The sequence below is a fragment of the Vigna angularis genome, chromosome 4, assembly GCF_016808095.1.
Source record: "Vigna angularis cultivar LongXiaoDou No.4 chromosome 4, ASM1680809v1, whole genome shotgun sequence".
Lineage (NCBI taxonomy): Eukaryota > Viridiplantae > Streptophyta > Magnoliopsida > Fabales > Fabaceae > Vigna > Vigna angularis.
This window is the reverse complement of record NC_068973.1, coordinates 296805-319716: the sequence shown is the minus strand read 5'-3', so window position 1 is coordinate 319716 and position 22912 is coordinate 296805. Positions and strand designations below refer to the sequence as shown.

The 22912-nt window shown below is 35.1% G+C and overlaps 3 protein-coding genes across 4 annotated transcripts; 2 read left to right on the top strand and 1 right to left on the bottom strand.

Annotated features, from left to right (window-relative positions):
* The first annotated feature begins 3462 nt into the window (after positions 1 to 3462).
* Positions 3463 to 7012, top strand: LOC108322332 (tyrosine-sulfated glycopeptide receptor 1). The gene has a single exon (XM_017554396.2). It carries the CDS (start codon positions 3644 to 3646, stop codon positions 6923 to 6925), a length of 3282 nt encoding a protein of 1093 aa, XP_017409885.1. The 5' UTR covers positions 3463 to 3643; the 3' UTR covers positions 6926 to 7012.
* Positions 7013 to 11883: 4871 nt separating this feature from the next.
* LOC108322295 (1-(5-phosphoribosyl)-5-[(5-phosphoribosylamino)methylideneamino] imidazole-4-carboxamide isomerase, chloroplastic) lies at positions 11884 to 13449 on the bottom strand. Its single transcript, XM_017554330.2, has 2 exons — positions 13305 to 13449; positions 11884 to 13189 (listed from the first exon to the last, which is right to left on the bottom strand). Exon 2 carries the CDS (start codon positions 13023 to 13025, stop codon positions 12099 to 12101), a length of 927 nt encoding a protein of 308 aa, XP_017409819.1. The 5' UTR covers positions 13026 to 13189; positions 13305 to 13449; the 3' UTR covers positions 11884 to 12098.
* Positions 13450 to 14443: 994 nt separating this feature from the next.
* LOC108322294 (ATPase 10, plasma membrane-type) lies at positions 14444 to 22912 on the top strand. 2 transcript variants are annotated; one of them, XM_052875976.1, is made up of 22 exons: positions 14444 to 14544; positions 14801 to 14873; positions 15108 to 15227; positions 15513 to 15611; positions 15735 to 15872; positions 16067 to 16201; positions 16355 to 16534; positions 16832 to 17038; positions 17253 to 17372; positions 17918 to 18037; positions 18122 to 18244; positions 18435 to 18539; positions 18700 to 18844; positions 19415 to 19576; positions 20100 to 20338; positions 20578 to 20610; positions 20738 to 20819; positions 21354 to 21514; positions 21624 to 21797; positions 21889 to 22071; positions 22161 to 22333; positions 22421 to 22912. In XM_052875976.1, the coding sequence occupies exons 2-22, from the start codon at positions 14808 to 14810 to the stop codon at positions 22512 to 22514; spliced, it is 2859 nt and encodes a 952-aa protein (XP_052731936.1). In that variant the 5' UTR covers positions 14444 to 14544; positions 14801 to 14807; the 3' UTR covers positions 22515 to 22912. The 2 variants fall into 2 exon arrangements, with proteins under 2 accessions (XP_052731936.1, XP_052731937.1); XM_052875977.1 differs by lacking the exon at positions 14444 to 14544 and adding an exon at positions 14603 to 14627.

Here is a 22912-nt window from a genome sequence, read left to right as displayed (position 1 = left end):
AAAAGAAAAAAAGTAATTCATTAATTTAAAATTCATATCAAAATTTATAAATATAATTTTAAAATAGCGAAATAGGTAATACACATTTCTTACTAGAATTGTTTTTTTTTCTAACTTTCAAATTTAAATGAATGATAAAGTGAAAATAAACATTTGGGTTAACCGTTAACCTTGACCATTGAGACAATTATATGTGATTCAAATTGTCTATTACATCAACTCTATAACTTCAAGTGGTGTATGAATTGCAATACACATGACATAAATATTGAATATTAATCATATATTTTAAAAAGAATTATTACAAAAGTCAAAACTAGTATTGTAATTAAATTATCAAGTTGCACACTACATTTGCATTAATGTATTGAAGGTTTTGGTAGTGATGATGGGAATAAATACCGACAGCTTTGTTAAACAATAGAAAAGATATGATAAATAAAACCTGCCCCTGTTTGACAGTGTAAAATTAAAAATGAAGAAACTATACTCCAATAATTAGAGTTTAAAAAGAATGAAAGAAAGGTCCTCGGTAAAACTACTTCAAATGAAAAGTTTAATTTTCTGAATTTATTGAATAATGATTTTATATATTATTTTATTCATATAATACCCTCACCTGATAAGAAAGCTGTCTTTATTTTTGTTGATTGACGTCAATGAAATGTATTACGTGTTGTAATGCTAAAATACTTTTTCCAAAGTCAACCTACCCCCATGCATGTTATTTTGTAGCAGCATAATTTGCATTCTTATAACAAAAATAACTATCGGAAATAAAACTCAAATTAATTTTTTTCTACATAAATAATATGTAAAATAAAGATATGTATATATGAGATCATAGCAAATACGGAAAAAACTTTGATATAAAAGAAAAATTCACATATTTAATCTACTAAAAAAAATTTCAATAACAATAATCAATGAGCTTATCATAAATTTTTTTGTAACCTCCAATAATCAACCAAAAATATCTTGACTAACAAGGTAGATAACATTATAGGAAAATTTTAATAGATATTTAGCTAAATTTAAGAGAAAATCAAATATATGAGATATAATATAAAATCTCTTCTCTAAGTTTTTTTATCCCATATTTACACAAAATACATTAGTTGTTCCTTTATTCTTTTTTATCCTCTTTTAGTTCTTTTCTATTTTCATTATAGACATTTAGAGTTTTTAACTCTCTATCACCCTCTTAAAAACATAATACAAAAGCTTATATTATTTTAAATTTCACAATAGACTAGTAGTTCATAAAAACATGTTTTTTTTCTTTTATTAATTACTCTTAATAGAAAGCATATCTCTTGTAATAACAAGATCATTCTTACTCAAGTGATCAAGTTGTTTAGGTGATACTTTGATAAACAATCCTCAATTGTATTCACTTGAAGTGTAGACAATGAACATGATGTACAATAAAAAGTACTTTGTTTATCTCCTTTTACTACTACCATTTTTCTTTAAGTACACTTCCATCTTTCATCACCAAAGAAATTATGATAATCATCCTTATCAAGTACTTATATAGAGATACAATTGAGGGAAATAACATAATGTAGCTTGCAAGTGGTATTAGTCTCCAACTAGATTTCTCCAATGCCAACAATCTTGCTTGACCTTTGATTTCCCATCTTCACATGCTTAAAATCTCCAACAATATAGGATGTGAAAAAAAATCACAATATGGTGTAACATGAAATGAGGCAATAAGGCAACAAAGCCAATAACTCATTCATACTCTTGCCTAGTGATTTTATTTTTTATCTTCTCTTCTATTATTATTATTATTCTCCTATCCTTTCATCTCTCTTGCTTGAGGATCCTGCACTTTTTAATTACATGTTCTAGTTTACTACAATGAAAACATGCAATATCTTTCTTTGATAATTTGGTCCACTGTGTCTTACAATTATGTGGTAACGAGCTAAGAAACAATAATGCTAATAACATCATCTAATACAATCTCCATAATGATAAATTGATTCTTCATATTTTGAAAACTTTCAAGGAATTTTTAGACTCAATCAACTCGCTTAATTTCTTTCATAAGTTGTAAGCTAGATTCTCACCTTATACAAGATGATAAACAAGTTGATTTATCTATTGTCTAATAAAACCAATAGTCTTCCTAATTTTCTTCTTTTAATCTTTCTAAGATTTATTTGTTGGTTTAATACCTTATTTTTCAATAAGATCACACATGTCTTTGCAAAATAAAAAATATTTCATATGCAAAATTTTTATATTATATAATTAGTAGAATCCAATTAAATCATGATTACAATACCATTATTATTTTTCGTCTTCAGAACACAAATCAAAACTTTTAACCGAAATTCTGATATCAATGAGAAGATAATAAAAATAACTTCGTATCAATTTTTTCTTACCTAAATAATATACAAAATAAAAAAAAAATAGAAATATGAAAAAATCTTCATATAAAGAAAAACTCTAAGAGACCTAATAACGTAAAAAAAAAACTTCCACTAATCATAATTAATTGATATATCAGAAGTTAGGAAACCAAATACGTGAGACCTGGTATAAAACATATTCTTCGAGTTAGCTTATGTGCAATTTGCACATAATATAATAATTGCTCTTTTTTTCTTTTTCACATCATCTCTTGGTAGTTTTTTTTTTTCATAAAATACACTCAGAACTTTTGTCTTTTTTCTCATTCCTGAAAAGCTGGTGTAAATATTTATATCATTTTAAATTACATAATGCAATCCATACAAAAAAAAATATTTTTTTCTTTTTTTTAACTAAATCAGCATGAATCAGTGGACCAGCTAACAAATATTTGATTATTTTAATGATTTTTTTTTTTTTTATATTTGCGGGAATTGTATGGGGAAGTTTCGTGGTTGAAAGCATTGTACTTTGTAAGTGATATGGACATGGCATGAAGTAGTGGAATTTACTTTAATTTCATTAGTATATCATCATTCACACCCGCACAAATGTGAAACTGACATGATTCCTATATTATATATCTATAGATTGAAGATGAAAGAAACAGAGAGTGTTTTAAAATTTGCAATGAGTCTGAGTGGTACAACACAACACAAGAACACAGGGATGCTAAAGGAGGGAGTGAGAATGAAAGTGGATGGTGCGGTTTTAAAGTGCATTTTGAGACAGAATATCCATTCCCTCTCTAAGATGTTTTTGAGACAGCAATAGATGTTTGTTTTGTGCAGTAGTTTATTTAAGATTATGATTGTGAGTTCCACTTTCACACGTTATGTATGGCATGGCATTGGCATAGTTGTGAATGATGATGATGACGATGACAGAGAAATTCCACTGAGGCACTACCGGCCGCCCCTCCCAACCCAACCTCAGAACAAAAGTAAACGCTTAATACAGATTATTTATTTTATTACCATACTTTTCTTTCATACATCTATCTCCCACTTGTCAACATCACTCCACTTTCTCCCTTCTTACCTTTCCTTTTCTGGTACTTGGTCATTGGTCAATGCCTGGTCGCTGCTATGCCATGCTATTGCTATCCTTTCCTACCTCCCATATTACCCTTATGCCCATTCCTTCTTTTGCTCAACGTTGAGCAAGGAAGGACCTTAAAGACTCCATCTTTTTCTTCTGGGGATTCGTTCCGATGAGAGCTCCCACTCCCATAGACAGACCAACCCCATCAACATCAACATCAACAACGTCCACACCACCCTCTTCCATCTACATGATTCCCAAGTTAATGGTCTTTGTCACTCTCCTGTTTCTTCTTCTCTCTGGGCTCCTTCTTCCTGTTCAAGCCGCCTCCTGTAACCAACTTGATAGAGACTCACTCTTGGCCTTCTCCAGGAACATATCCACTCCTTCTCCTCTCAATTGGTCTGCTTCTGTTGATTGTTGTCTGTGGGAAGGCATTAAGTGTGATGAGAATTTCAGAGTCATACATCTATTGCTACCATCCAGGGGTCTCGCCGGCTTCATCTTCCCATCTCTCATAAATCTCACTGCTCTCTCCCTTCTTGATCTATCCCAGAACCGCTTATCCGGTAATCTCCCAGACCAATTTTTCTCACTTCTTAATCACCTGCAGATTCTTGATTTAAGCTACAATCGTCTCTCTGGTGAATTGCCACCCTTTGTTGCTAATACCAGTGGCAATACCATTCGGGAGCTTGATCTGTCCAGTAATTTATTCCACGGAAAACTACCACTCTCTCTCCTTCAGCACCTGGCAGATGCAATCGCTGCAGGGAGTTTGACATCTTTTAACGTCAGTAACAACAGCTTCACTGGTCAAATTCCCACTTCTCTCCTCTGCAATAACCACAGTAGCTCATCCTCTCTTAGATTCTTGGATTATTCCTCCAATGATTTCTCTGGCATGATTCAGCCAGGACTAGGAGCATGTTCCAAGCTGGAGAAATTTCGAGCAGGCTCCAATTCCCTATCCGGGCCCCTTCCTGGTGATATTTTCGATGCTGTTTCTCTCAAAGAAATCTCCTTGCCCCTCAATAAACTCGGTGGAACCCTTGGAGAGAGCATTGTTAACCTTGTCAACCTCACAGTTTTGGAGCTCTACTCCAATAATTTCACCGGGCCCATTCCCTCTGATATTGGTAAGCTCTCCAAATTGGAACGTTTACTTCTTCATGCCAACAAAATAAATGGCACTCTACCCCCATCTCTAATGGACTGTGTCAATCTTGTCATGTTGGATGTAAGGCTCAACTTGTTGGAGGGAAGCCTCTCGGCATTGAATTTCTCCGGACTCCTCAGACTCTCAGCACTTGACCTCGGCAACAATAGTTTTACTGGTATTATACCACCTACCATGTATGCATGCAAATCCCTTAAAGCAGTGAGACTTGCATCTAATTATTTTGAAGGACAGATCTCACCTGATATACTTGGACTTCAGTCTCTGGCTTTCCTATCAATTTCTACCAACAACCTCAGTAATGTCACTGGAGCTCTGAGGCTGCTTATGGGACTCAAGAACCTTAGCACTCTTATGCTCTCCCAGAATTTTTTCAATGAAATGATGCCAGATGATGTCAACATAACAAACCCAGATGGATTCCAAAAGATCCAAGTTCTGGGTTTAGGCGGTTGTAATTTCACAGGTCAAGTACCACACTGGCTTTATAATCTGAAGAAGCTCGAGGTCTTGGATTTGTCCTATAATCAAATTAGTGGTTCAATTCCTCCTTGGTTGCACACGCTTCCCGAGCTTTTCTACGTAGACTTGTCTTTTAACCTCCTCACAGGAATGTTTCCAGCTGAGCTCACAACGCTTCCAGCACTAACATCACAACAGACCTATGACAAAGTAGAGAGGACTTACCTGGAGTTACCCGTGTTTGCTAATGCCAACAATGTCTCTCAGATGCAATACAATCAGATTTCCAACCTACCACCAGCAATATATCTGGGAAACAATAGCCTCAACGGCAGTATCCCGGTAGAGATTGGCAAACTCAGAGTCCTTCATCAGCTGGACCTTAGTAACAACAAATTCTCTGGCAATATCCCAGCGGAAATTTCTAACTTGATTAACTTAGAGAAACTATACCTCTCAGGAAACCAACTTTCCGGGGAAATTCCCGTTTCACTCAAAAGCTTGCATTTTTTGTCTGCTTTCAGTGTAGCATACAATAATCTTGAAGGACCGGTACCCACAGGTGGCCAATTTGATACTTTCTCCTTTTCTAGCTTCGAAGGAAACCCACAGTTGTGTGGTTCAGTTGTTCGGCGGTCTTGTCTTCCTCAACAGAGTACTACTGCTCGTAGTCACAGCTCAAGCAAAAAGCTGATAATTGGATTTGCCATTGCAGCCAGTTTTGGCCTTGTTTCCTTCGTTTCAGTGTTGATAGTGTGGGTAATATCCAAGAGGAGGATCAATCCAGGTGGAGAACCTGACAAGATTGAAGTAGAATCAATTTCTATCAGCTCTTACAGTGGGGTTCATCCCGAGGTTGACAAAGAGGCCAGCCAAGTGGTACTGTTCCCTAATAAAACAAGTGAAATCAAGGACCTTACCATAGTTGAAATATTAAAAGCTACAGAAAACTTCAGTCAGGCAAACATAATAGGATGTGGAGGTTTTGGTTTGGTGTATAAAGCAACATTACCAAATGGAACTGCTCTGGCCATCAAGAAACTTTCAGGAGAATTAGGTCTAATGGAAAGGGAATTTAAAGCAGAGGTAGAGGCTTTGTCGACAGCACAGCATGAGAATGTGGTTGCCTTGCAAGGCTACTGTGTGCATGAGGGTGTTCGGCTTCTGATATACACTTACATGGAAAATGGAAGTCTGGATTACTGGCTGCATGAGAAGGCAGATGGTCCATCTCAGATTGATTGGCCTACCCGACTGAAGATTGCACAAGGTGCAAGTTGTGGATTGGCTTACATGCACCAAATATGTGAACCACATATAGTGCATCGTGATATAAAGTCAAGCAATATACTTCTTAATGAAAAGTTTGAGGCACATGTTGCTGATTTTGGGCTGGCCAGGCTCATTCTTCCTTACCACACTCACGTTACAACTGAACTTGTAGGCACATTAGGATACATACCCCCAGAGTATGGACAAGCATGGGTGGCAACTCTGAGAGGAGACGTGTACAGCTTTGGGGTTGTCATGCTTGAGCTGCTAACGGGGAGGAGGCCTGTTGATGTAAGCAAGCCAAAAATGTCAAGGGAGTTAGTTGCCTGGGTTCAACAAATGAGGAGTGAAGGAAAACAAGATCAAGTCTTTGATCCATTTCTGAGAGGCAAGGGCTTTGAAGAAGAGATGCTCAAGGCTCTTGATGTAGCCTGCATGTGTGTCAGCCATAATCCTTTCAAGAGACCATGCATCCCAGAAGTTGTTGAATGGCTGAGGAATGTAGGATTATCCAACCACCATATGAATAAAGACTAGAGATAAAATGTCTGTTCCCATAGACTTGTATACTTTGTGCAAAAGGTTCCAATTCAATATATACACAATCATTTTTACCTCTGTAAATGATGACTCCTAATCAGATTATGTTAGTTGCAAGATTTTGGTGACTGTATATGTCATCATCCATATTGCTCAGGAAAATTTTTCCATCTTAGGAATACCTTAATGCCACAAACTGCCTCTATAACACTTTCCAATTATACAACATCCTAAACTGCACAAGCCTTTGTTATCTGACTCTACTCTATCTTGTTTTACTTTTCTATCAGTTCATGGTCACACATCATACGCAAAATCAAGAAACAAAAGAGTAAGACAGTACAAGAAGGTTATGTTTTTTTTCTCTTTTGGGGGTACAATTTGAAAATGCTGGGTATGAAAGAATTGAGTACAAAAAGATAGTGGAGATAAATTGAATGATGGTAATGATTATTTGTTGACTACAACTAAAGAAGTTGAAATAGTTCCATTGTCGGTGGTGGCTGTGAATGGAATTTGAAGTTTTTCATTTTAGAAAAATGAAAAAGAGCATTGAATAAATGCAAGAAATAGAATGGAATGATGCATTGCATTTTTGGTATCTAAATAAATAATTACAGCTTAGAAGCTGCCAATCTCAGACTGAGGCATGCGAAGAGAGACTCCACCCGTTTTATTATCAGATTATATAACTAATATTTTGGTATTAAATCTTTATTAATTTCATCCTTAAGTTTATATTTTCATTTATTAATTTAATCCCTAAATCCATATATTTTATCACGTATAAGTTTAAAGAACTTTTTAACATTTACAGAATAGTTTAACATATTTTTTAATGTTTTATTCCGGTGACTTTAAATTTCAGGTGATATGTTATTACATTTTATCTTTTATTCTAACTTTTTTTTTTCTAAGGTAATCTATTGTTTACATTATATTCTTTCCTCTCTTTTTTTTTCTGTGAATAAACTGTTACTCAATTGTAGGGGTTGAATTTGAATAAAATCATCAATTAATCTACTAAGTTTTGAGTTGAATCCGATTTGTGTTTTTTTTTACTAGACTCAATTCAATTCACTTTTTAATCGGATTAATGAATTATGTTACATATCTTAAATTTTAATTAATAACATTTATAAATTTTAAAGTATTTTAAAAAATCCTTTAAAACTAATCTATTAAAAAGTATTTTTTTTTTTTTCAATCTAATGAGCGAGCTTGACACTCTTGAATTAAAACCTATTAAACATTTATATCACTTATGACATATATTTCTTATAATTAACTTGTTTTTCAAAATTGAATTCCATTGAAAATTTATATTTAAATCAAATTTATGTTAAGTTATTAATATATGATCCAAAGAGGAGGGTTTGGATTACTTTGTCACCCTATTAAGTGGTGAATTAAATGATCCAATATAGATTAGTAAAAATCTTACTTATTGCTTTTCATTCATGAACAACTTCAATATCATTTAGTACTTACCAGTCACCTTAAGTGATATTTTTTTTCAAATTATATTTTTCCATTTACTCCCTTACAAAATTTAAATCCTATTCCAACTGGTTTGGAGTTAATAATAAAGAAAATCTGGAGGCTGTGAATTGAGTTTCTGGGAAATCCTGACACACATATCTGGTGAACAGGGATGATTACAACAGGTTGTGAAGATGAAGCAACTTCATAAAATTTATCAAATTGTTTGGCACAACATGACATTACAGATAGAACATATAAATTGGGTTGACCTGCAGAGGGAGGTATGAAGGAGAAAAGGGGTAACATAGATAGCATAGTACAAGGAAAAAGGAGGTTGTGTTGTACAAGATTGATCTGTCTGTCCATAAAATGAGAGTGTCCTGTCCCCGTAAAACCCCATTGGTTTGGATCCCTCGGAGCTTCCAATGGGTAAAAAGAAACAGACGGGGAAAGGAGATTAAGGCAACAAATCCAAATCAGCAACCACCAACCAACAACTTCAACTTCAACTTCCTTCATTCAAACATGTTCGAGGATTCAAAAGGGTAAAGACACTTCAAACTAACTTAAACGAACTAAAAAAGAGAGAAAAAGAAAGGTGTAATGAATAAAAAATGGTTTCCATTTCAGTCATCTCCTTGGATATACCAACAGAGAAGCATGGTGGCACAGCGGCGCAGGATGTAGAGACGAGCACGTTGCTCCTTAACCAAAGAAGCGCACTTGTTGCTAAACCCATCTCCCTTTCTCTTACCATTACCACGGATCTTAGCTCCTTGCTTCAACATTCTGATTTTGATATTACTTAGAGCTTTTCACACCCCAAAAAAAAGCTCGCTCGCAACAGAGCTTGAGGGAGTAGGTAGAGGAGCAGAGGAACTTATATACTGATACGTATGAATGTATATTATATACATACGTACGTACGTACAAAGGCAACAGTTGACGTGCCGAGTGAAGGAAGGAGTACACAGGAAGTGACGTGCAGGCTCGAAAACTGAGGTCAGGGAGGGGGAATGAATGTGGTTTTCGTGATGCGATACAATAGTGCCCTTACTTGTGTTGCCAATGTGGATTAAACTTGTTGGTGTGCAAGATCAAGCGACGTTGACGTTGATGTTGATGTTAAGGTTGAGAATATTGAGGTTGAGGTTTATTAGAAAAGTGGCAAAGGTGATGGAACATTAAAAGAGGGGTACTGCTATAATTCGGACAAAGCACGGAGAGTTTAGTCATGGAAACACCAACCATTCGGTTGGATTCTCACGTTACCTTTTGTTTTACTTCCAACTATGGATTTCATACTAATCTATCCTATGTTACTGACACCTTTTTAATACAAAATATGTCGCCACTCACCACCTTAACCAAGTATGAGAATCTGTACCAGTAATTCTTCTTATCCCATACCAAAGATAATATATTCTTCTCAGTTTAAAACAATATCTTCATGATGAATCCTGTCTAGTTGCTAGGTAGAATATGTTCCTTTCTCAGCAAAACTTTTCAAAGCCAAAAATTCGTTTCATTACTTACTGTTCCTTTTTGTCAAAAGTAAAAGTACTTATTCTTCTTAGAATATAATATGAACAGGTGAAATCTCAAATCTTTTGATTCCTTTAGCTGATTGACAAATACAAATCAGGTTAGAATTTTTTTTTATCAAGTACTGAATTAAGGCGTTCCATTTCATCTGACTTCTTTAAAAACTAATTTTAACTTAAAAAAAAATTATTTGTTTATCTTTTGTATAAGTATTTGTTAAGAAATTTGTACATAAGAATAGTTAGTTCGCTTGCTTGTATTTGTTGTCCTGTCAAGTATTATCCGGGAGTTCTTGAAAAATAGTCAAATCATATTTTTCAGTTTCGGTGGAGGTTCGATGGCTGTCTTCCAGCTTTTCCTGACAGTCAAAAAGTTTGGATTCTAAGCATGATGTTGAGTAGGATCTTTTCAGGATGCCAATTTTTACCTGGAATAGATATACTATTCGATTTGGTGCTTAGATCAAGATTATCTTTCTTCTAGTTTGGCATTAATTTGTGATGGGTCAAATGATTTCTCGATATGCAGAAGATATTGTTCCATTTTTACATGCATGCAGAAGATACTGGTACCTTTGATCAGGCAGGGTAAAGAAATTTTTATATACTTGAGGTCCTCGTTTATAATTTTAACTGCTTGCAATCTATTTTATTTGGCGTTATTATCATAATATCATGGCCTGAATTTAATTAAACTAAAAAACTCTATATATTAATCTTGTCATTAGTTTCACATAACCGAGTACATATCCTTTTTTATGTGGTGAAAAGTGAAGTGAAAGCATGTACGAGGAGAAAAGCACTAACATGCCCTTCGTCTATCACAATCAATTCAGCAGGATTGGTAGAGTATTTCTTAATCCTTTATGACATGTATGCATCCCCATTCAGTGAACTTCCATAAGTATGGCACAAGCTGCCCACTAGAGACTGTTTGCAACTATTAATAGAGTAGAATTCAAGCAGAGTGAGGGTGTTCCTTCAATGAGCTGAGTTTTTTCTTTCACTGTTTTTAATATGTATGCATAATAGGACTTGGGAGTAGCCAGGTCATCGAGATCTTTTCCAAACCACATGCTTATACATTTTTTATGACAGGGATGGGTGCAACTCTGGGGTTGTCATGCTTGAGCTGCTAAGGGGAGGAGACCTGTTGATGTAAGCAAGCCAAAAATGTCAAGGAAGTTAATTGTTTGGGTTCAACAATGAGAGAGGCAAGGGCTTTTGGAGAAGAGATGCATCAACCATAATCCTTTCAAGAGACCAAACATAGAGAAGTTGTTGCATGATCGATGAATGTAGGATTATCCGACTAGTAAATGAAAAAGACTAGAGATGATGACTCTCCTTACTAAGATTTATTAATTAACATAATTTATTCACAGAAAGCATACCTTAATGCGACAAATTGCTTCTGTTTGAATCTTTCCAATAATACACGACATCCTGAGAACTGCACAAGCCTTTGTTATCTGACTCCAGTCTATCTTGTTTTACTTTTCAATCTTAATAATGCATTCCTAATCTTAATAATGCATTCCTATAACATTATCGAAGCTTAAAGGAATCTCTTTGAATCTTAACCTCAACTCTCTAACCAAACCTTCTGCGATATTAGCATTGTCATTACCAACCAAGACCTGAAAATTAGGTATAGATTTTACGATAATTTGAGACAATGAGTCAACCGCGGTTGTAGGACATTATCTGAACTTCCACTATCCAATGGAAGCCGAACTGTTATACCAATAATCAATCCTTGAAACTTCCTAATCCAAAGGCCATGTAAAATCAATAATAATTTCACGCCACGTAAAATTATACATAAAATAAAATCGTTCAAGAAACTAAAATTAACCAGTTTTAGAAAATAGAAAACTTAACCCATAAAAGGGTTGACAAATCCAAATAACACACCATCAAAGCTGAAAACAAAAAGTGTAATGAAACTTTTATTGAACTCGCATTAGATAGCTATTGCAGTATTGTTGTACACCCAGTATTATTAAAAATCAATTCATCCTAGAAAGTTTGTTATGTTCAATTTGCCTTGAGTCATTAAAAAATAACCTGATACTGGTTACACATCTAGAAAAACACTAAAAACAGATCGTTTCTCCAATTAGAAGAAAACATATTAATCAAACTATATAGGCCCTTTGCTGGGCATGCCAAGCTACAACCTCTTCGTAAGACATGTTTCCTCCAAAAATATCCAAGGCACTACCCACAGTTACATCCACACGTTCCATTCCCGCACTTTTAATCCTCTCTAGGTCAGCCATTCCAGTCACACCACCAGCATAAGTAACAGGAATAGGTGAATGCTTGCCAAGCAAAGCAACAAGCTCTTCATCAATTCCCAACTTTTTCCCTTCAACATCAACACCATGAACCAAAAACTCATCAGCAAAGTTGGCAAGAAATTCCATTACACCAGGATCAACAAAAACATCACTAAACTTCTGCCATCTATCGGTGACAATTGCATATTTACCATCCTTTTTTCTACAACTGAGATCCAACACAAGTCTCTTTTTTCCAACAATTTGAACAAGATCTTTTAGCCTTCCAACATCCATTTGTCCATCATTGAATACATAAGAAGTCACAATGACGTGGCTTGCTCCCTCTTCTATATAACTCGAACAATTGTCAGAATTTATTCCCCCTCCAATTTGTAGACCACCGGGATAAGCATGCAATGCTTCCAAGGCAGCAGCTTTGCTCAAAGGGTCTGCACCAAGCATGATGACATGGCCACCCGTGAGTCCATCTCGTCTGTAAAGAGTAGCATATTCAGCAGCCGATTTATCAGACTCAAAATTGGTCACAGGATCCGACCCATCACCCCCTTTCAAGTCTTGCAAGGTTGACCCCACAATTTGTTTCACTTTTCCCTTGTGGATGTCGATGCAGGGACGGAATTGAGCCGCGCATCGAATGGAAGGAGAAAATCTTCGGCTGGAAGGTGAGAAGAGAGTGAGAGAAGAATGGTTATTGGAAAGAAAGATGGGTGAGGTGACGAAAAGCCCGAAGGAATGAGATGCAGAGAGATTTCTCATCATTCCTCAAGGCAACTGTGACGACCCTTCTTCACACAAGAGAAGGAGAGACTCGCATTCTATCGGAATGAACATTGAAGAACCTAAATGGATGAAAATTTTCTTTCCAGGGACCTAATAACCAGGTCACCAATCTCTCTTTGAAGAACCTGTGTTGGGTATTTACTCTACTTAAAGAAAAGAAAACGAGAATGAGAAGATAATGAGGAGGGGACATTCAAATTAGAAAAAACAAAACATTAAAATAGAATCGTCAAAAGTGAATCATACGACAGGGATTACCTTCAGTCATGGCAGATGGGAGACAAACAGAGAATGAAAAGTGCTTCCCAGTTGCAGCAGCCAGTGAAACACGATCCTAGGGTTTCAGGCAAGACTATAAGAATCAAAATGCATTTTTTAGATTCTGGAAAGTGCATTCGAAAATGAAAGATAGCTGAAAGAAGAAACTAGTGAGGTGTAGAAAGAAATTACTCCGTTATTCGATGGCCCAAGAAAGGCCCAAAGTGTTTATGGGAGGACACTAATTTCATGTGTCCTCTAAAGTTCTTTTCTTTATAAAGTTTAACATCCAATCTGCCAAGATTTCGAAACCAGCATTAACCTATCTGAAAAAATTATCAAGTAACAAAGATAGTATTGAGTTAAAGCTTCACTTTTTTAATTTATTATATGATGCAACTTTTTTTTTAAAAATTGATAGAAATAATGTTAAAACTTAAAAAGTTTGGAGTTTTTGAATATTGAAGAGGGATTGTTATGACATCTTTTATTTTCTTGAATTCATTGTACATTTTATATTAGACGAAATCTTTGATTTTAAATTATTGAGTTGTAATGCTTGTGTATTATGTTTTGCCAGATAGATAAAAGAAATTAAAAAGGTGAAATTTTTTTTTAAAAAAAAAAACTACTAAGATTGAAAGTTAGGTGGTTCATGTTGAACTAATCCGTTTAGAAGATGGATTAAGGAGAACCGATTCATGTTGATAGCTGTACCATCATGTAACATGCTATCTAAATGTGTATTTAGTTGTTAGTTTTGTCAATTTTTCAGTATTTATGTATTTTTTTTTGTATTTTCTTACAATTGTAACAGAAATGTTGTAGATATGAAACGGGACGAATTTAGTGATGAACGTTAGAAGATGTCTGAGAATGTATGTTTGCAATGCAATGCAATGCAATGCAGAAGTTGAAATTAAGGAGAAGTAAATGAAAACAAGAGTTGAATGGGGGAGGGAGAGAAAGTTAGGTTTTGAAAGGTGGCTGAAGACATGACAAGAGAAGCTAAGACAACTTTAACTGTTGCAAAAAGTGTTGGAAAGTAGCATTGCATCGTTGCTTGCTTACCCTTCTGCAACTGCCAACCAACAGTCAGCATGCAACTAACATGCTAACGTTGTTTGCAATACTTTCATTATTAATGTAATGGAACGAAAGGAATCTAACCTCTCTATCTTACTTCCACTCTGCTTCTTCTCATTACCTAGCTCATCTCCCACTTTCACTTTCCCTCCAAGTAAGTATTTCATCACAAAAAATATGTTACTACTGTTCCGACAAGAATCTACGGTGTAATTCATAATTACTCTGTCAACTTAGGTAGTGATGTAATGAGTAGTACCTTATACAACCATGTCGTTACTACACTGAAGTTTACTTGACTAAATTTTTTGCATGGTTTGGTGCTGTTTATTTTTCTCAGTGATACAATTCTGATTTTGAACAATTTTTGCAATTACAAACTGCTTAACTGCTGCATGAATAATCTGCAGCCATAACATGGCTGAGGAACTGGATAAACCGCTGCTTGATCCTGAGAATTTCAACCGAGATGGCATTGATTTGGTAAGTCCTCTAACAAAGGCAGGGCTCAATCAAAACATAGCACTGTTTCCTTCAACGTTTTTCGTTTTTTGTTTCATTACAAATATCGTTGAATTATTTGCATGAAAGATGGTGAAATTACTGAACAGAAAATACGTTTCTGTCATTATAATTAAAAATAAAAATATTTTATCAAATGAAATAAACTCTTACTATTTTAATTCCGACTTCATTGTTCATTGTTATTTTGATCAGGAGCGTATACCATTAGAAGAAGTATTTGAACAGTTGAGAACATCACGAAGAGGACTTTCATCTGACGATGCCGAAGCTCGAATAGAGATATTTGGCCCAAACAAACTTGAAGAGAAGAAAGTAAGAACGTACTTCTTATAAATATTTATTTTCATAAATTCATCATATAGAGTATGTGAATCAGGATAGATTTGGCCATTCAAGTACCTTGTTAACTCATACCAAGACATAGTTGTTAAAGTAGCTTGTTCACTGAGATTTTGAATCTTATAAATTGTGAGTTCTGCATTGTGGTAATTTATTTTGAAGGGCAAGGAGGCATCCCATTTTGTTGCGGGGCCCTTGTTTGCAGTTAGCATGTTTGCATCCACTTAAAGAAATTCTAACCCTCAAATTCTACTGCAGGAGAATAAAATATTGAAATTTCTTGGTTTTATGTGGAATCCTTTATCATGGGTTATGGAAGCAGCAGCACTGATGGCGATTATCCTTGCTAATGGTGGAGTGAGTAGAGAACGCAACAATTGTTTTACAATATACCATATGTTATTTCTTCTTTTCGTTCAGGGTTCTATTTTTAGTTTGTATTTCCATTTCTTGGTTCCTCATTTTGAGATAAATTTTCAGGGGGAAGGTCCGGATTGGCAAGACTTTATAGGGATTATATGCCTACTGGTAATAAACTCAACTATTAGTTTTATAGAAGAAAATAATGCAGGTAATGCTGCAGCAGCATTAATGGCACGTTTAGCTCCTAAAACAAGGGTATGTTTCTTTGTTGTCGACATTTACGTAGGAATTCATCACCTATGCCATGCAGAGTGAACATATCTCCTTAAAAAAAAGAAATTGTTCTAGTACTATGTTACTATATTGCTTAAGGCTTGTAATGCGAAAATACATTGTTTTCAAGATTCCTTACTTACACAAATTAATGAGTCCCTAATATCTTTGTTCAGGTTCTCAGAGACGGGCAGTGGCAAGAGCAAGATGCAGCAATTTTAGTACCTGGGGATATAATTAGCATAAAATTGGGAGATATAGTTCCAGCTGATGCTCGCTTGCTAGAAGGGGATCCTCTAAAAATTGATCAGGTAAGCCTTTGTTATGAAATAAATGAACATTGTAAATCTAATGTATATTTTTCTTTCTTTCTATTTAGTGATTTCGTAATATACTTTCTCATGACAAACTGGTACAATGATGAAGAAACAGAGTTCATGATGTCCTGGTTTTGTTTTATGCAGTCAGCCCTTACTGGAGAATCTCTACCTGTCACGAAAAGAACTGGTGACGAGGTCTTTTCAGGTTCAACATGTAAACATGGAGAGATTGAGGCTGTAGTGATAGCAACAGGAGTTCACTCCTTTTTTGGAAAGGCAGCATACCTGGTTGATAGTACCGAAGTTGTTGGACATTTTCAGAAGGTAACTTAAGAAAACTTTGAACTCTTCCGGCATGGTTATATTAATAAGAAATATAGCCAAGCCAAGCTGTTTACAAAGAGCTAGAAGTTTGAATTTGCATAAAAGGATAAAATGCTTTTAAGGAATGTGACGATGCTTAACTTGTGACAACACTGGCAAAAAGGAGTAAGGAGAATATGCATTGAGATTGAAGCATTTGTTTTATATGGAGATTCATTTCAATGCAAAATATACTTTGCAAGTATTTGATCAATCAGTCAAATTTCAGACCATATCTGTTTTTCTTACCTTTTTCAGGTCCTTACCTCAATTGGTAACTTCTGCATTTGCTCTATAGCTATAGGGATAATTTTTGAAATAATTATAATGTTCCCAGTGGAGCATCGATCATACAGGGATGGAATCAACAATCTTCTTGTTCTCCTAATTGGAGGAATACCCATCGCTATGCCAACAGTCTTATCTGTAACACTTGCAATTGGCTCTCACCGTCTTTCTCAGCAGGTCCAACTCTTTAGCTCTTAACTAGAATCAAATTAAGATTGGAAGAAATTAAGATATTTTCTGCATTATCAATAATATTAGTTTAAAGTTTGGGAATCTTATACCACTTTGGCTAATACACGGGCACGTGGTGTTACCCTCAAAGTTCAAAAGAATGTAGCAAATCTTTATGCTTCTGACTATGCTCTTTCTGTATTTTTACTTCGTTTGTAAGGGAGCCATAACTAAAAGAATGACAGCAATTGAAGAAATGGCAGGCATGGATGTGCTCTGCAGTGACAAAACTGGAACTCTTACACTGAATCGCCTGACTGTTGATAAAAACCTTATTGAGGTTGGTACTTAAAAATGACATATAAAAGTATATTATCTATATTGTTGATTCAAAATAACATTTTCATATGTTTTATCAGAATTCAATTACTAAATAATTGGCTGAGAATATAGAATCTAATGTGTTTGTAACTAGTACAACAACAATGCAGTTTGCTCAAGTCACTAAAAAAATTATTTAGTTAGCAACTTCATCATCTTCACAGAAGAGTTTAAAACTTCAAGCTTGTTTGGATAGCTTATACTGATTTTTGAATCATTTCATTCTTCACGAATCATGATGTAACATATCCTAATTCTTAATTACCATATGGCACTACTTCAATTGAACATATTATTTGGTCCCTCCCCAGCCCCCAATTAGCTATTAAAAACGCATTATCTTTTCATGAAGGTTAAACATATTGAGATGCAAAAGAATTCTTAAGAGTTGAGAACTTTTACTACTAACTATTTTTCATGAACAAGCTCTCTTATTGTGAATTGTTCAGAGGACTGTTAGGAGGTATTGTCCTTACTTAGAGTTTCACCTTACGTGTTGAACAGGTTTTTAATAGAAATATGGACAAAGATACGGTTGTTCTACTAGCAGCCAGAGCAGCTAGGCTGGAAAACCAGGATGCCATTGATACTGCCGTAGTTAATATGCTAGCTGATCCAATGGAGGTAAATATACCATGTTACTTTAATACAGAAGTTCTCCAAATGTTCATTAATAGAAGAAAATTAATTCCTTCTTCCTCTCTACAGGCACGTGCAAACATCACTGAAGTTCATTTTCTACCATTCAATCCAGTAGATAAACGTACAGCTATAACGTATATTGATTCTGATGGCAATTTTTATAGGGCCACTAAAGGAGCTCCTGAACAGGTATTAAAATTTCTAAAAGGTGGTGAATATCCTTTTCTTATTGCCTAACGCCTCCTACTTTTGCTTCAAATCTAATGCAAAGTTTTTTCTCAATGGACCCTCATGCAAAGGGAGGAGAGAAATTTTTTTGCAATCATGGGAATGCCTTTTACAAAACTTCAGTGTTTTTTGGCTGTTTACTGCATACCAGATTCTAGATTTGTGTCAAGAGAGAGATCAAATTGCCAGAAAAGTGCACGATATAATAGACAAATTTGCTGAAAGGGGATTGCGATCTCTTGCAGTTGCTTATCAGGTTATCAGCATGATACCCTTCTTTCTTCTTAAAGGATCATTAAATGAAGAAAAAGATGTCAATGTTGCTTACTTATAGAAATTTTCAAAATACGTTAATTACTTTAACAATTTAGGATGTCGATTATTATTTTGTCTTAGATAAGTCATTACTCTTTCAGGAAGTTCCTGAAAAATCCAAGGATAGCCCTGGAGGTCCTTGGAATTTTTGTGGCTTGTTGCCTTTGTTTGATCCACCAAGACATGATAGTGCGGAAACCATCCGAAGAGCACTTAACCTTGGAGTCTGTGTAAAGATGATTACAGGTAAACATGAAATTTCAATGGAAGCATAGAATAAAATATAACAAAAGACCATAGTGTGGTGGTAGTTGTTGCACAGAAATGATGAGGGCTACTGCGTGATATAAGATATTTTGTCTGATTCTAATCAAATTGATCTATATTCACTGAATAACTGCAAAAACTCAATGATATTCAAGGTTTATAGAACCAAAGGATCAAAGTGTAACTACAATTATATAAAGCAAATATAGTAAAGGAAATATCAATGAGAGAATATTGTTGGCATCAAACTTCACCAAACATGCTCTGTAATCCTTCTCAATAATACACATAACTGCTCATTCAATGTGTTATTAAAATTTACCAATATCACTATCATCAATGCGTTTAACTCATATTTTCTCTGTGTTGGAACTTATCTGCAACACACCCAAATTAACATATCTTGTTCATTGCTAAATTCTTTTCTCAAATAATAAATTTTAAATATCTTCCAATAAAAGTGGCTGAATAAGTCATCAATCTTTTGTGTACATTCACATTTGAAATGTTTAGGTCAAATAAGCTAGTTTAAACGTCAATGCATTGTAGGTGATCAATTAGCCATTGCAAAGGAGACAGGCCGAAGACTTGGCATGGGAACAAACATGTACCCTTCTTCTTCTTTGTTAGGGCATGAAAAAGAAGAGCATGAAGCTCTCCCTGTAGATGAGCTCGTTGAAATGGCAGATGGATTTGCTGGTGTTTATCCTGGTATATGAATTTGATAGTTAAGAAAGTTAGTTGCTTCTCTCAGACCATATATATATATATATATATATATATATATTTGGCTCTTGCTTCCTTTCATTCTGTATAATAAATGACTACAACTAGAAAAATATGGTTTTCAGACATCTCACTATCTTAGCTAACAAATAAAGAGAATGATGAAATATTGTTCCAATAGATCAACACCATGAGCCTTATGGGTACAAAGTCTTGCATAATTGATCACTTTTCTTAAACCTTTCAGCTTCCAATAATTTACTGGTAAGATATGAGTTGTTTCAACTAGCCTATGGCTTGCACTGTTTCTTATTTAAGATAAGAAAATGAGTGATTTAAGCAAGAAAATAATTTCTAGTCTGAAGTGATTAGTCCCATTTTTTGTTCTTATTCAATTTTTTTGGATGAATATCTCCTATACGTTGTTACGTATCATTTTCGACAGTGTTGCTATTTTACTAATTACGTTGAACAAATATTTTATCAATGTTGCAATTCATACTTTCAGAACACAAGTATGAAATAGTGAAAATTTTACAAGAAAAGAAACATGTTGTTGGGATGACCGGGGATGGAGTAAATGATGCCCCAGCATTGAAGAAAGCAGATATCGGAATAGCTGTGTCAGACGCTACAGATGCTGCAAGAAGTGCTGCTGATTTGGTCTTAACCGAACCTGGGTTAAGTGTCATTGTTAGTGCTGTGTTAACAAGCAGAGCTATATTCCAAAGAATGAAAAATTATACAGTTGAGTGTGTAGCATTCCTCTTCTTTTGCACTACGATAGAAATATTCTCCTTTCACCTTTTTATACATTATGTAGCCTCAACAAGAAAGCAAGACTCTTAGGAGCTAGAAGAATATAGTCAAAGTGTCTAACTGAAACTTAGATTGTTCAAACCACCAGTCATTATAATTGTATCAATCAGTAATAACTCGGAGTGTTTTTCATGATAATATTTATTTGATTGCTTTCTTTAATGCAGATATATGCTGTCTCCATCACCATAAGGATAGTGGTAAGAAAAGTTCCTACCCCCAATTTCAGAGTCATTTTTATAGATTATGTTTTTCTCTATTCTTGAATTTATATCTAAACATTAAAGTTCCTTTGGACGAGCGTCTAACTTATCAAACCGAATGCAGGTTGGTTTTACTCTCCTGGCATTAATTTGGGAGTATGATTTTCCACCCTTCATGGTCTTGATCATTGCAATACTAAATGATGGTAGTACTTCTGATCATTTCTTCACCCCAGTACTGGACATGAATTATAAAACTTCCACTTTCCTTTTCTTCCGTATCTACTTAGTCAAGCAATAGATAAAAACTATACTCACCATTTCTTTTTCCAGTTTATGACAATGTAATAGAAGAGATAAATGCATCATAAAGTTACGAGAAAAAAAAACAAAACGCGTGATTCATCTTTTCTTTTGGTTTTAGAGCATCCCACGACTTTTTATTTTCTCACTCAAGAGTGTAAATGTTGCAAAGTTATAAAATTCTAGCTTGAATATAGAATCATAGGGTACAAAATCTCAGAAAACAAATCATCTTCATTTGAGAGTAACAGAAGTTTTTCTTGACATAATAGTCTTACTTTGTTACTGGCGAAACTTAACAAAGGGATAACACAAGTTTTTACAAGGTAGGATTGAATAAATAACCATAGACATAACAATAGATGGGCAATTAGGCCAGATAAGATGTAGTAGTGATATGTAAGATCTGTAGTCATAACATTTTAATTTTGAACTAGGTACTATCATGACCATATCTAAAGACAGAGTGAAGCCATCCCCGACACCCGACAGTTGGAAGCTACCAGAGATATTTGCAACAGGAATAGTGATTGGAACTTATCTTGCTTTGGTCACTGTCCTATTCTATTGGGTAATAGTTGAGACCACTTTCTTTGAGGTACAAAAGTTTTTGTCTCTCCCTCCCTGATCTTGTTGTTAGACCTAAAATGAAAATCACATTTCACTCAATTTATAAACATCTTTGAGCCGAAAAAGTATTGTTGCAGACCCACTTCCATGTAACCTCATTATCTAGTGACAGCGAGAAAGTTTCATCAGCTGTATATCTGCAAGTTAGCATCATTAGCCAGGCTCTAATCTTTGTTACTCGAAGCTATGGATGGTCATTTCTAGAGAGACCCGGAGCTCTGCTGATGTGCGCCTTTGTAATAGCTCAACTGGTAATGTTGCATGCCTCAAGTGTAAGGAAGTTAGATTGTTTTAACACATAAAATAGTGGTTGATGAAGAATGTGATGTATGAATTGGTTAGGTGGCGACCTTAATTGGTGTGTATGCAAATATCAGTTTTGCAAAGATTAGCGGAATTGGATGGGAATGGGCTGGTGTTATATGGTTGTACAGTTTGATCTTCTATGTACCATTGGACATCATTAAGTTCACAGTGCGTTATGCCTTGACTGGAGATGCCTGGAAACTCCTATTTGAAAGAAAGGTAAGTGGGAAAGTGAGAAAGTTTAGAGAAAGTTTCGAGAAATTTCACAATGCGTAGCTTGACTTTTGATGTGTTTTTGTGTTGAACAGACTGCTTTTACATCAAAGAAAGACTATGGAAAAGAAGATAGGGCTGCAAAGTGGGTTCTTTCTCAGAGGACTCTACAAGGACTGCATCTCATGGCCGCCGGAGGCCTGGAGGTAAACGGAAGACGCTCTTCTATCATAGCTGAACAGGCCAGACGACGAGCTGAAATAGCCAGGTACTTTTCTCATCTCATTCACCACTTTTGCTCCCAATCATCTACAAGAAACCTCTTTTAACTCTCAAAATGCATCAAACTTTGCAGACTAGGGGAGTTGCACACTCTCAGAGGACATGTTGAGTCTGTTGTCAGACTCAAAAACTTACACCGCAATATCCAATCAGCTCATACAGTCTGATGCATTCCTTCTACCATTATTGCTTATTACTTCTGTTTCTCTATAAAGTTTGCATCTTCTTCCACTCCCTCCAATTTTGCACCTCCCTCAACGAATCTTACGCATAAACTAAATCTAATTTTTTACTTCCTTAGTCGTCCTTCGTAGCCGTAGACGCAATCCTACTTTATCTTCTTCAGCTTGTCCTTTTACTCTGTGTTTTTATCTTCAAATTCTTAAAGTTGTCGGAGCTGTTACTTCTTGAAACGGACAGAGAATCTGACTGTCGGCGATGTTAGGGTTAGCGAATATTCCGTCTCTACCCAAACCATTTATTATATGTATGCGAATGTCACCGACAAGTTGAAAATAAATCAAATTAATACTAATTATTTTTGCAATATACAATCAATTAATAA

Coding starts and splice junctions, on each gene's coding strand:
- LOC108322332 (XM_017554396.2), top strand. CDS start 3,644: ATGAGAGCTCCCACTCCCATAGACAGACCAACCCCATCAACATCAACA.
- LOC108322294 (XM_052875976.1), top strand. CDS start 14,808: ATGGCTGAGGAACTGGATAAACCGCTGCTTGATCCTGAGAATTTCAAC. Junction 18,245..18,434: donor CTAAAGGAGCTCCTGAACAG/GTATTAAAATTT, acceptor ACTGCATACCAG/ATTCTAGATTTGTGTCAAGA. Junction 18,540..18,699: donor CTCTTGCAGTTGCTTATCAG/GTTATCAGCATG, acceptor TTACTCTTTCAG/GAAGTTCCTGAAAAATCCAA.
- LOC108322295 (XM_017554330.2), bottom strand. CDS start 13,025: ATGATGAGAAATCTCTCTGCATCTCATTCCTTCGGGCTTTTCGTCACC.